General features: G+C 41.5%; 1 protein-coding gene across 1 annotated transcript in view; it reads right to left on the bottom strand.

The window, feature by feature from the left end:
• Positions 1-4,426: 4,426 nt before the first annotated feature.
• The window catches only part of DSG2 (desmoglein 2), a 32,650-nt gene continuing 22,334 nt past the window's right edge, over positions 4,427-14,742 (bottom strand). The window contains exons 10-15 of the mRNA XM_006899566.1: positions 12,868-13,010; positions 12,373-12,600; positions 11,237-11,464; positions 10,123-10,244; positions 7,759-8,094; positions 4,427-5,449 (exon numbers count right to left, since the gene is read on the bottom strand). Coding sequence (XP_006899628.1) covers positions 4,427-5,449; positions 7,759-8,094; positions 10,123-10,244; positions 11,237-11,464; positions 12,373-12,600; positions 12,868-13,010 — 2,080 coding nt within the window. The remainder of the gene's footprint in view (positions 5,450-7,758; positions 8,095-10,122; positions 10,245-11,236; positions 11,465-12,372; positions 12,601-12,867; positions 13,011-14,742) is intronic.

Genomic DNA, 14,742 nt, shown 5'->3' with positions numbered 1-14,742 from the left:
CACCCTCTTCTGTGCTCTGGCTTTGCTGTCTCCCACTCACATTGACCATTGAGATGCTATTGACCCACCCAGAGACGCTGATCCCATGAGTCCTTAGAAGAAATGTCCATTAGAAGGACAGGAGGAAAAGAGAGATCTGAAGTGTGAAAGGACTTGACCTGCTGTCACTGACTGAAGATGGAAAAAGGGACCACAAGCAAAAGAATGCAGGTGGCCTCAAGAAGTGTGGACAGCCCTTAGCCGACAGCTCCTAAGAATCCTACCAAACACCCAAATGATCAGGAAGTGCTAGGAAGGAGAACATTTTTTTTCTGATGTCTTGATTTGTTTCGTGAGACCAGTGCTGGAATTCTGACTCCCGGACTGTAAGTTTGTTAAGCAAAAGTTTGTGGTGGCAGCAACAGAAAACTAATGTGTGTGTGTGAGATCCTGGTACTCTCTGCTTTCAGTTAGGATCTACCTAACATCAGCAATGATGTCCCTAGTGCCACGGCACATTGTGATCTAAGCCTATCTAATTTCTAGGTTATGTTTAACAAGTCTTATTTTATATATCTCTATCTATCTCCCTGGTATACAAGTTGCCGTATAGCAGTAATTTGTGGTTGCTGTGAGGCTGAACACTATGACACCGATTTGTCAAATGTGTTAATGGTTGGTTACCCAATGCGGAAAGATAGTGTGGTGGAGCTCTCCGATTAAAACAAGTTTGGAAGCAGGAGTGGCATCCACTTCTGTAATAGCTTGCTTCTGGAAACCCTATGAACCTGTGAACTCGGAGAGTATGAAAGACACCCAAGCGTTGAGGACTCTCCTTCATAGGGTTGCTATGAGTTGCCTGTGACTCGACAGCACTTAACAACATATCTATATCTATCTCTATATCTATCTTTCTATCTTTACCAGTGACTGGGATACTATATAGAGGTTTATGAAATCATGCAAATCAGCAAGAACAATATGTATTTTCAGGCTCCAGGATGTCTTGATGTTAAGGTTGCAAAATCTATAGTAATGTAGCATTATAATATTGAAAACAGATTTTCCTCCCCCCTGGTAAACTATGCCAAGCGGCCTCTCAAACAGCCCCTTTCCATCGTTAGGATGATTTTCATCTCCCTGGGCAGGATGTGCATCTAGCCAAGTCCTGTACTTCCTCCAACATTACTTTCTGAACATGGAGTGAACTTGGGCCCCTTAGGAATAAAGTGGACAGATGTGGTAAGTACAACACAGGACTCTCAGTTAAATGGAATTTGAGCTAAAAAGCAAACAGGCATTTTTTTTTATTACAGGGTATCAAACAATTTATTGGTCATTTGAAATGTGAGTTTAACTGGACCTCCCTGACTTTCAGTGTTCGCGGGCAATGCAAACAGTCCCCACAGCTAGTTGTTACCTGTAAAGGTGGAGGTCTGAGCTCACGCAGAGCTGCTTCCAAAGGAAAGCCTGGAGATCCATCTATTTTGGAAAAAACAGGCATTGTAAACTCTGTGGAGCACATGCCCTGCTGGGACATCATGTGTGGCGTAAGTTAAGAGTTGGCTTAACAGTTACTGCATTGCTTTTGCCTCCTTATAACAGGTAGACTCGTGGGCAAGGAGTTGTGCTGCTAAGCCAGAGGCACACAGTTCGAGTCCACCAGCTGCTCTGAGGGAGAAAGATGGGCAATTTTCTCCTGTGTGAGCAATCATCTCTAAAAACCTGCTGAAAGGTCAGCTATGAGTTGATTCCTACTCAACGGCACATAACAACAATATCTTACACAGTAACATCACGTAAAAGGGTGAAATAACATTCTCATGAAGAAGCTGTCAGGGCGAGGCCAAGCAGACCTAAGAGAAGCATCAAAATCCAACAGCCACTTGCTCTCTGCGTGCTCGCCAACATCTTAGTCAGTAAAACAGGACGCGGGAAAAGACATGAAGAGTTGCTCTGAAACAGTCTTTTTATTTACACATTTTATAATGACACACCATCAGAGTGAACAGCATGATGATGATACACATACAAATAGAATTTCCAGAGAACAAATGGAAACAATATATATCCCCTTTCAAAAAGAAAAGAAAATCGTTTAGGAAATGTGATTATGTTATATACATGAGACAAGCTAGATTTTTCCAAGTCTGCTTGAGCAGGAAATTTAAGACCACATCTTGTTTGTTCTGAGTATTTACATGTTCACACAGCAGTGGTACTTCTATTCTATACTTGGGAAACCGAACAAATCTATAATTAAAAAAATAATTACTAAGAGAGTAAAAAAAAATAGATCATGGAAGTATCTGAGACCTCCCTCTTTGCCACAGGAGGGTGTTTAAAAATATTTGCCTCATATATATACTACAAAAGAGAATTTCCCTTTCTTCTCACTGGCAAAATATCCTGAAGGTTATAAATTTATGAAAACTACTTTGTTGTAGCAAATGTTTATATAAATTATTACTGATATGCACATATATTCTCAAACTTGTAATGGATTATTTTACCCACCCACCCACCCACCCACCTCGAAACAATAAAAATGCTTTCTATTCAATAACCAAACCCCAAATAACTTTTGCAAAAAGGCAAGGATGTTGTACAAAACAAGGTGAAGTATTTGAAGTTTAATAATAATATTTAGTACTTAGTAAGATGCTACTAACATTTAATAAGGAGTTTAGGACATCCAATGGTTAAGCACTCTGTTGTTACTCTAAAGGATGGCAGTTGAAACCTGTGGTTCCATGGAAGAGTTATTACTGATCTGATTCTAGAAAGACTGAAAAAAGAACTCACAGTCCCTGCTGTAAAGTTGGTTCCACCTTACAGTGATTCTCCATCAGGTGCATGAGGCGATAAATCACAACAGGGCAGACCGTCTGCGGAGTTGCTGATGGATTACGGCTAAGACCCTATGGGCTGGTTCTTCTGTCACCCACAGGGGGCCCCTAAGAGTGGGAACGAACAGCAAACAACAGCAACAGGACTAGTAAGTCATGACCATCCACCTGAGGACTTAGAGACATCATAATAAAAATCTTAATTCTAAAGTCATAATTACAGGATTTATAGTCTTTGGGTATTTTTGGCAATCATAGATAAAAGAATTGCAAAGTTTTGTTTGAATCCACAAATATCTACTGGGCATCAAGTTAGGCTTGATGATAAACAGTACTGAGGATAAACAGGAATGAATGAAATGGACATGGTTGCTGTGACAGGTGTGACTATGGACGGTTCATGTAACTGCACTAAATACTAGCAGTTTAGAAGATAATGGGTCCTGAGTGGTTTTTAAAACAGTATATCCTTACTATAAAAAAAAAATACATTTGTTATATACTTAGAAATTCTTCCTTGAATTATAAATGATCAATATTTTGATTACAAATATTCAGTATTTTCATGTATGTTGAAAGACAAAAAAATTATAGTGCTTTTCTTAAATTTTTAAATTTTATTATTTTGTGTGTGTGTACCGTCAAATCAGATCTGACTGGTACAGGAGGAGATTGCCCCTCCTTCTCCAGCAAAGCATTTGGTGGATTTGAACTGCTTTCCTCTGGGATTGCAGTGCAGCTTTTTGCTATTAGGCCACCAGACCTCCCTTATAGTGAGTGCTTTTCTTAAGATCATAAGACACACACACTCACACGCTCTTTCACACTCAGGAATACAGTGTGTGCTTATAGATGAGACTTCTAAAATTCAAACAACTTCACATAGATGAAAATTTCCTTCTTTAAAGGAAATAAACAAATCAATAGCCCAGACTGACGTAGGTATCTTCGGATGAATGAGTTATTGATGATCTGTTGTTGTTGTTAGGTGCCACTGAGTCATCAGTGATTCACTGTGACCAGGTACATCAGAGTCTGTTGGGCGTTGTCAAGTCCATAGTTCAGAGCCATCATGTTAAATGTTATCATGATGTACAAAGAGTCCGCTCTGTGGTTTGTCCTATTTAAAGATGATGAACTGGATGATAGCACAGAATGTTTCTGTAAATCTAGTTATGTTCTTATAAGCCAGATTTACTGTCTGTTAACTTGCTTGGTGAGTAGTCCCTAGAGATCCCTAGTCCTAATTCACTTACAGACATTCAAGAAGCAGCAGCGTCAACAAAAAGTGTATGAATGGTTTAATGGAAAAGGTATTTTCTCTATAAACTTTTCACCCACGCTACAATGAAAGGAAGAAAATAAAAATAAAGAAAGAAACCATATCATCACTGTATTCTCTGTAAATTATGGGACGTTTGTAAAAACCACCCCTGGAAAAGAGAGTGTGACCCTTTGGCTAGTACCGAATGGGAAAAGTGCTGTGTCCGATGTCTCTGTGTATCTGTCAGGATCATGAAAAGCTCAGGACACTGAAAACTTGACCTCAGGAGCTGTCATCTGCACCCTGGGCCAGAGCGTATGTAGCTGCCTGCTGTTCAGGAGTACGAATGCTGCACAGTGCTGCGCTTGATGACTCGGGTGGAAGATGTGGTTACGGTGGAGTTAGAAAGCGCGGGCTCCTCGAAGCCAACGTCCGGCCCAGGGCCAGAGACAGTGGCTCCGGAACCCATGGTCCTTCTGGCTAGCACTGAGGTGTCAGCGGGGACTTGGGAATTGGACTGCAGAGTGGAAGCAGGAGTTAGCACTTTTTCTGTCACTGTCACATTCGCTCCCCCTGCTACTCTGGGCATGGGCACTGGGGGCGGCACATCCACGCTGGGGGCCAGGACCCTCTCTCTTTCCCTCACCATCACGTAATGTGCATCTGGGAGATGCTGAGGGGCTTCCAGGGGATTCAACATGCCCTCATTAGACTGTATCACTCGCTGGGTGACCAGGACATTCCTTTCATTGGCAAAATGCGGATCCAGCACAGTGGATGCGGGAGCATACACCCGCTCTGTCACGATTAGGCCCTGGGGTTGTCTAGAACCCAGGACTGTCGTGCTTGGCTGCACGGTGGAGGCCGCGGCATAGGCTGTTTCTGTCACTACAATGTTACTAGGAAGCAGTGGATCAGGAAGAGGCACAGCTACCTTTTGACCCTGCCTAGAAGACATGGATCTTTCTGTGACTAGTTCCTGAGTTTCTCTCTCTGCATTTGCTTCGTGCAAAGGCTTTGAAACGTGAAAGCTACTGCCAGAGTGGGAGCTCTTTTCTGAATGAGCCATCGTCTGCTCATAGTGTGCATGTGAAGTTGTGTTCCTACTTGCTTCAGTGCCAGGCTTTTGCCTCTGCCCTATTTCCATATCCACGTCTATTTTCTGACCCATGCAAACTTCTGCTAGAGTCTTGAATTTCAGTCCCAAATCATCTAAGAAGAGGTCATCTCGTTCTTCTTCAATAAAACTGCAACAGCCAATGGAACCACTCAGCGACTCGGGTGCTTCCTGAGAATAAACTAGAAGGCAGTCCTTGGCTATGTGGGCGTCGTCGTCTCCGGTGTAAGAGGCTGCTTTCTGAAATGCACACAGAAACAGACATGCAATCAGTGACAAAGTGCATTTAAAAACAAGGTCCCCTCATCTGGTCCCAACTGTATAAAATGAAGAAAATACCAGAGAAACAGAAATTGAGACCATCTGACAACATAATTGGCCTGAATTCTTTAAAAAAAAAAATTATTATCAAGGATGACGAAGAGGGACTTCTTCAGATTAAAAGATACTAAAGTGTCATATCAACTGAATGCAAGATTCTAACAAAGAAAAAAAACCACACACATCATTGGACTAATTAGCTAAATTGAAATATGTTGTTGTTATGTGCCATCGAGTCAACTGTGACTCAATAGTGACCCTATGTATAACAGCTCTGAAGTCTGCCCTGTCCTGAGCCAGTCTCACTGACTCTGACACATCCATCCCCATTGTCCCAATTACTGTGTCAATCCATCTCTTCTTGCACTGTCCTTCTACCCTTCCAAGCATGATGCCCTTCTCTAAGGGCTTCGTGGCCATGTGCCCAAAGTATGTGAAAAGTGAAATATAGATTGTGTCAATGACAAATTTCTGAATTTGTTTGCCATAGTAATTAAGAGAATATGTGTGTGTGTGTGTGTGTGTGTGTGTGAGAGAGAGAGAGAGAGAGAGAGAGAGAGAGAATAACAAACAACAACAACAAAAAGGGAATAGCAAATAACAAATGCAGCAAAATGTTAATTGGTTACTCAAGGTCAAGGAAACAAATTCAAAGTTATTAATTTTACATACTTCAGAATAAGTTTAAAATGAAATGATTTCTACAGAAAAAATTAACATACACAAATAACTCAGATGGCCTTGGGTAGGGTTAGAGATGAGGGGGAAACCATGTCAACACATAAGTAACAAGGCGCTAAAATCCAGCTTGGCATTAGGCAGAGGAGGGACTGGAAGTGCTTTGCCTTGACATTGACCATATCCATTAATTCCTGGAGCAGGCAGAAAATGGCTGGTAGGTGGTGGAATGGTGGAAGGGAGTCTTTTAGTACTTCATAAGAGAGGGGAGAGGAAGAAATCAGCTTCCTGGAGGGAAGCCCACCTTCAGATGTCTAATACTCTTAACTCTGCCCTCCCACACCCTGGGACGTGGGTATCTTGTTCCCAATAAAGGTACTCAGGTCTCAATTCAAATTTCCATTCCAGGTATTAGCTTCCTTACTGTGTCTGATCATCTTTTCTGAAACTTCCCTCAGAATTTCTGTGAAATATCTCAAAAGTGAAGTCAAGTTCTTTCACCCAGAAGATAAAACAAATTTAAACATATTAATTTTTTTTTTAATTTTTACATTGGTTTGCGTACAAAGTTCGTGTTCATTGTATTTCACACTATCCTTCATTCACATTGTGTTTCAGTCATTCTCATTTGTTATGTGCTATGAAGTCATTCACCATTTAACTATGCCCATCATTACCCTTTCTGGATCCCCGCTGGATCTTTCCTATTTCCCTTACCCCCTCTCTCTCTAGACACTAAATTGTGTGACCCTTTGATTTCCCCCCACTGCCCATTACCCCTCTCTGGTCCCACCCCTTTTTCCCTTGGAGCTCCATACACCTTTTACTAGTTATCCTCCTGTTTTTATAATAAAAGTCCTCTGCAGGGAAGGGCATTATGCTGACTGAACTAACTCAGTCTCATCCTATCGTTTTGGGCCTAACAACAACAACAACAGATTATCAATAGCTCATTCATCCGAAGATACCTACGTCAGTCTGGGCTATTGATTTGTTTATTTCCTTTAAAGGAAATTTCCTTTTTCTACTGGGCCCACCCTAATCAAGCCTCTTCCTATAAAAGGATTACACTTTCAGAGCCACTGTCATCAGGGCGGATATGTGACTTGCTTTGGTGAAGGAAAGGGGCAGTCACTTTGAGAGCCACTGGCTACTCTGCCACTGCCCTTTTCTCTAGGGCTCAAGGATGGCAACTTCCCAGATACAATCTGCTCCTGGAATGAACTCAATAAGGAATAGGGAGTTTGCTGATTCAACTGACAAAAACATGCATGTCAGGGAGGAATAAACCTTTCTAAGAATTAAGGTTTTGGTATCATTTGTCATCACCACATAATGTAGCTAATACGGTCTAATTCTAATGGGTCAATCTCTTTTACTTCATTAAAACAAAACAGTTGCCATCACACCATTTTCACCTCAAGGCTTCATAAGTTCCTACTAAATTACTTTCTTAAAAAAACTCCACTTGGAGCCAAAGCAATGATTAACCTAATATATACCACTTACATATACAGGCATTTCCTTCACATATGAAAAAGAAACCTTACCTCCGTGAAATAACTCCTCAAGAAGTCCTCGTTCAGCGCGGTGGTAACGGTGCGGGCTGCACCTGCGTCTCTGGTAACCCCGGTGGCTCTTGTGCTCCGCATGGTCTCAGTACCTGTGACGACTCCTGCCGTTCCAGCAGCCTGGGCAGCCCCACCAGAAAGCAGGCTTCTGTGTTCCTCCCATCTTCCATCCACTGCAGACATCTCGTGCAGCCCTTTGGTGAAGGAGGCAGAGCTGTTCGCTTTCACAATGGTTTCCTTGGTCAGCGCACCCCCTACTCCGTTTCCGACTGCTCGACTCTCCCCAAAATCTGCCGCCACAAGGGGAGGCACCGCCTGTGTGAGCAAATATAGTTGAGAAGTGAGTCGGAAGGATGGAGGGACACAATGGAGAAAAGGAAATGCACTACGTGGGCATAAGAATGGGAGAGGCTATTACTCTGAGGCTAACTCAAGACACACTTTAAGTTTAATAAATTAAATTTCACTGAAGACCTCTAATTTGCCATCTTGGTCCATACATAACTATAACTGAAGGAAACAAATATTCAAACGTGTTATTTGAGTCTCACTCCTTTACTTTTTTTTGAACCAATGACATTTTAATTTTTCTCCAAGTTTTGAGTTTTAATGTTTCTGTGTTTATGTTGTTGTGTGTCACTGAGTTGGAACTGACTCACAGTAGACCCTCTAGAGGGTTTTCAGATTCTGTAAATAGAATGGTCTCTCCAGAGAGCTGAAGATTAAGGATGTTAATGTAGAGACTAAGGTACACCTGATCCAGGCCATGGTCTTTGAAATTTATTGCTATGTACGCAGCAGAGAGCTGGACAGTGACCAAGAATGACAGGAGAATTGATATCTTTGAGATATGGTACTGGCGAAGAGTATTGAGCATACCACGGACTGCCAAGAAAACTAACGGGTCTGTCCTGGAGAGGGTGAAAGTAAGCTGCTCTTTGAAGGCAAGAGTTTTGAGACTCTATCTGACATACTTTGGGCATGTAGCCAGGAGGCACCAGACTTTGGAGAAGGGATATCATGCTTGGAAGGGTTGAGGGACAGTGCAGAAGTGGGAGATCCTGATGAGATGGATTGATACAATAACTGGGGTAATAAGGGTAGGTGTGTCAGAGACAGTGAGATTTACTGGCTCAGAATAGAGGAGGGTTCAGAGCTATTGTTTAGAGGGTCGCTATGAGTTATAGTTTACTCGACGGCATATAACAAGAACAAAAAGTCAGATGGCAGGAGTTTTCCCATTTTCCCCCAAAGGAGAGCTGGTGGGTTTAAACCACCTGTGTCTGGGTTGGCAGTGCAACTCCTCACCCACTAGGCCATCAAAGCACCCTTTCTGTGCTATAGTATCTTTATTTTTTTAAAAATTATTATTATTAATTTTAATGAACGTTTACAAAGACTATTTTTTAAAGCTGACACATTTACTCTAAATCACGATGCTATTTCCATATCTCCATGACTTCCATAAGTAGACATGGTGTCTGGGACGTACTCATAAAATGCTGGTCTCCTGCACCATAGTCCTTTCTGCTGTCTGGTAAGCAGGACAGCAGCTGGAGCAGGAGGAGAGCCTGCAGCACGTCCTGAACGGCTCAAGTTAGTATTTAAGCCACTGTTATTTTGAATGTTGTGATACACTTGACGCCACATTCACATTCTATGGGAAAGGGGCTCGCAGCAATGGCAGGGAGAGGCCCAGGCGAAGGTTGTAATACAGAGATACTGGAGATGGGAAGGAGGATGAAGAGGATTTTAGGCCATTTTATGAATGCCACTGTGGTTGTGTGGCTTATATCTGCCAAGCCTACATGTGGAGGGCAATGGAACAGCAACTGGACTGGACGTACACGACTGTCCATTTACTATCGGGACAAAGTTTTCTACCCTGAATTCTCACGTTCTCTAGAGTTAGGGAATTTGTCATTCTCTGCCCTTGCTCTACATTCTCAACAACACGAGACTTGGACAATAGAGTAAAAATGCTGCACTGGCAACAGAAACTAAATAGATGGCGAGCTCTGGTGGCCTAGTGGCAAGAAGCTGCACTGCAAATCCCAGAGGTGCACGGTTCAAATCCATCAGATGCTCTGCTGAAAAAGGAGGAACAATTTCCTCCTGTACCAGTCAGATCTGATTTGATGGTACACACACACAAACAAGAAAATAAAATTAAAAAAAAAAGAAACTAAATAGATGTCAGCAGAATTATTTTTTAACAAAGGCATATGAATAAAATCTATAATAACTACTTCATGGTCACGTGACCTAACATGTTCAAACATCTGCCATGAGCCCTTGAAATTCCCAAAGAAGACAGGCCGTGTGGACAGGTGAGAAGCTGACCTTGTCCTCTGGTGGTGCCCCTTCATTGTTCCAGGGGTGCAGCATCTCTATAGTACCAGGGATGGGTGCAAAGCCTTTGGTCCCCTCTCCACAATGGCACATCAGCAGCAAGAGGGGTACAACTGGGTAGAAAACAAAAGTGAATTCAGGTACAGTGAGCCTCGACATATCTGTCAACATATCTAGCATATTTATGGAATTTGCATGTCATTTCTGGGAGCTCAGTCTGTCTTTATTTACAGCCACAGCTTTTGTTTTATTCATCATGATCCAAACTCTCAAAGCTTGTTTTTGGTGAAATATGCCAATCTGGATGCAAAAATGAGAGGTTTTATAGGTTTAAAGATAAAAAAAAAAAGGTGTTCACAGTTGTTAGGTGGAAAACTAGGACTGTATTAGATGGTGTTCAAGTTATCCAAAGAAGACTTTACATACATTTTGTTTGTTTTATGAAAGGAGAGCTTTTAGTTTTAAATATGAGAAAGCTCACTGTCAAAGGACAGAAGTCTTAGGAGGACATAGAGGGAAGGCAGGGTATTCCAGAAGTCTAGGAATATCATGTGAACATCAGGAAGTACTGAAATGCTCAGAGACTCTGGCTATCGTGGGCACTAGTGAAGGAACAAATCAAGCAAAGGTCTGGCGACGCAGAGCAGTGCCAAATCGAGTGTGGAAGGCTGGCTGGAAGGAGCTGAGTTTGAAAGAGTCTTGTCTCCAGGGTCCAAATTCACCCAATAAAATTCTGCTGAGAGCTTCCTATGTGCAAAACGCTGTCCTTTATGCTGGGAATACAGCGGTGAGAACAGACACGACTCCTACCCTCACACTACTCATAAAAATGGGGACAGCAGCAAGATTTATACCACTAGGTGATAGAAGGGCATGATAAACCATGACTGTTTAAAATGGGAAATGATTCAATTTCATAAAAAATAATTCTGAAGAGTCCTAAATAAGGTTTTGTTTCTCTACTGTAAAATTTGTCCAAGTGTTTGGCTAAAGAATAAATGCAAAGAAATTAGTGATTAGTGTAGCAACACATCATTAGTAGACAACTTAGACTACCAAAAAAACCAGAAAGCTGCTGCTGGTGGTGGTGGTTTTAAATACTTACGAAGCAAGAGCAAAAGGGCCAAAATCATCAGGGCAATCGCTGCGGGTCCCAGGCCAACATAGGAGTCCCGCAGGGCTTCCACACAGCCACTGGAATCCAGACACTTGCAGACGCTGAGCTTCAGGCTCTGCTTTTCCAGGCAGCTGAAGCCCTGAACATCTTGAATCAGGAACTGGATTTCACTGCGCCCAAGCTTTCGCTCGCTTTGTTGCAGCAGGACACTGGTGCCTGTAAAAATGAGAAGCAAAAGGGAATACAATGAATGATTACCAAGGAAGGGGGGAAATTATAGAAACGTCCATTAACGGCTAGACGTGGTCTGCTCTATTTAGAAGTAAGGTGTTCACAACAACTATAGTAATCTTTTAGGACTTGGTATCATCATGAGTCAGAGAAGGCTCAAAGGAAACTGGTTTTGTTTTTCTTATAACCGTCTGGCATATTCTAAATATCATATTTGTTGTTGTTATGTGCCATCGAGTCCCTTGCGACTCATAGCGACCCTATGTACAACAGCCCTAAACTCTGCTCTGTCACATCTTGAAATCCCAGTAAGTTCAAAGACCATTATAGATCAGTGCAAACTTTCTTGCACTTTAAATTGGAAACTTCACTGAAATAGTCACTTTAAAATAATAGTTGTTTTTCAAGGGTCAGCAGTGTTTTGAGAGCTACTTGTAGGCTACCTATCTGCCTTCAGGGGGCTCTGGTGGCTTAGTGGTAAGGGGTCGTGCTGCCAACCCAAAGGCATGTAGTTTGAGTTCAGCTGATTTAAGGGAGAAAAATGAGCAATGTCCTTCCCCATGATTTACAGCCTTTGAAAACCCTCTGGAGGGTCAACTATGAGTTGGTGACAACTCAATCGTACATAAAACAATAACGTCATCTACCTTCAAGATATTATTTTTCCTTCTCTCCTTCTTTTGTTATTTCAAATGAGGTACTTATTACAGGCAGATTAAGGCCCTATGCCTCTAGATTCACAACCTCATTTTAGAAATTTTAAAAAATTATAAGGAAGCCAGGTGGCACAGCGGTTATATTGGGAATATCATTTATGTGAAGAACACCTACATTTAAGTAGATTTTAGATACTCATCAAGAATTAAGATCTTAACGTAGTCTCTTTTGCTTACCTTCTTGTTGTATTATTTTCCATTTTTCTGCCATCCCAGGTGGTACATCAATGATGGAGAAACTGAAAGGCCCACTGTTGTGAGGTCCATCCAGGTCCTCGGCTGTAACGTTCACGTAGGGGGCATCATCACAGACAGTCTGCACTGGGTTCACCAGGGTAGGGCAGTTATCATTGATGTCTTCAACCGTGATGACAATAGTACCAGTGATGGTTTTTCTCGGATAGTCTAAAAAAAAAAGGTATGTTGTGGTTTCATGGAAACAGCTTGTATTTGTAAGGAGGTGGTACTAACAAATTAGCATACTTCCTATACTAGATACAATCTCACAGTTAGATCAAGTAATGTCTTCTCATTGACTAAGTAAGTAGAAATGTACTTGTTTACTCATTGGAGAGATTTGATTTTTAGGCAAAGTCCAAAGAATGATCTCAGATGCTGGATGACAAAATGGAAATAAACTTAATCAAGAAAAAGAGGTATTTGACAACTTACTTTCTGATATAGCCAAAATCTTTGCAGTATATGTACCATTTTTAACATATCTGGATTCAAAATCAGGAATTTTTACAAGTTTAATTTCAGATGTGGCAGAATCAATAGAGATCCAATTGTCCTTATCTTCCAATTTTGCATATCTGTTAAAAAGCAAGCAGAAAATGCATTTTTGAATTCAGAATAAGCAAAGAATTGTAAATATATTTAGGATTTACCACTTTTACTGCCTACTGTTCAACTCTTTATGTTCTTGTTATAGGCACTAATTTGAGAACCTTTAAATTCTGGAAGAGAATCTAAAAGCTTGGAAGCAGGAGTGGCACCCACTTCCTAAGCAGCACACCACTGGAAACTCCGTGAACTTTGATAAATGGTGATGGTTGTGGAAGGGCTTCAGGCTTTTTGCTCATGGGGTCGCTATGAGTCGGGCTTAACTTGATGGCAATCAACAACAACAACAATCTAAAAGGACTTCGTCTTTACTCCTTTTCACACTTTGGCCCATTCCTTAGCTCTGCACCACAGTCATTAAGAGAAGGGTGGTCGCGGTCAGCCTCCCAGCCCAGGAGTGTAGAGGCTCAGCTGCAGTTCTTGACCCAGCTCCCCTGGAAGTGGACGCCTTTAGAGAGTGTGGAGTTAAAAGGCAGGAGCTGGTGGAGAAAAGCTGCCTATCGTCTACTCTTCACCTGGGAATGTTATCAGTATTTTAAAACATCAACTTTAGAAAATCAGTGATTGACTTAAATAGAAGCATTTAATAATTCTGGCATATTATTGTTTATTATGAGAAGCAGACAGTTTCTTGTAGAATTTGTTAAAAGTGAAAATAATGCTAATATAGCGATTTTTTTGTTTTTGTTACGTGCTGTCAAGTTGCTTGCAACTCACAGTGACCTTATGTACCACCGCTCTGAACCCTGCTTTATCCTGTGTCAAACTTATTGTCTCTGATACACCTATCCCTGTTACCCTAGTCACTGAATCAATACAACTCATCGAGGGTCTCCCTCTCTTGCGCTGTCCCTCCACCCTCCCAAGCACGACGTCCCTCTCCAAGGACTGGTTGGTCCCTCCTTGCAACATGCACAAAGTATGTCTGACGAAGCTTCAGAATCCTTGTCTCCAAGGAGCAGCCTCGTCTCACCCTCTCCAGGACAAACCTATTGGTTTTCCTAGCAGTCCATGGTATAATCAATACTCTTCTCCAGCACCACAGCTCAACAATAACAAACAAATGACCCTCATTACTGTAAAGTCAGAACTGACTTGCAGCTGACCCTCCAGTGGGTTTTCTGAGGCAGTAACTCACACGGGAGGAGACTGCCCATCTTTCTCCCGAGGACCTGTTGGTGAATTGAAACCAGCAACGAGGTGCCTCCTTTAGGTTTGCAGTACAACTCTATGAACTATACCACCAGAGGTCCCTTTTCCCACAAAGCTAGAGGAATTAAGTTGGAACGAAACAGCTATAGAAAAGCAAGAATGTTCAGTTTATGGTCTTAGAAATGGGTGTAATTAAACAGCAGTGAGTCCAAATGGAAAAATACAAACCAAACATATCTAGAACTTTGTTCTATGAATCAAACTGATAATTAATCTCCTGTGAAGTGTTCATTCTGGCATATAGGAACAAGGGAGCATTTTCTAACATTTATTTTTATAGTACTTAAAAAAAAAATTCCAACTATACACTCAAATGAATTAATTTTAACTTTTAATTATTTTACCAGAAATTAGAATATATTTGGATTTTCAAACATATTTATTAATTTCATGCCTTGTATTTCAAAGCTTAGACTTTGTTGTAGTCAGTGTTTCCAACATCCACACTTATAATAATAAAAGCAGTGTTCTACTAATAAACATCCATTT

Source organism: Elephantulus edwardii, unplaced genomic scaffold (genome assembly GCF_000299155.1).
Source record: "Elephantulus edwardii isolate Elephantulus edwardi_28Jun2011 unplaced genomic scaffold, EleEdw1.0 scaffold00261, whole genome shotgun sequence".
Lineage (NCBI taxonomy): Eukaryota > Metazoa > Chordata > Mammalia > Macroscelidea > Macroscelididae > Elephantulus > Elephantulus edwardii.
Note: the sequence above shows the minus strand (reverse complement) of the source record. Positions and strands in the feature narration are given on the sequence as shown.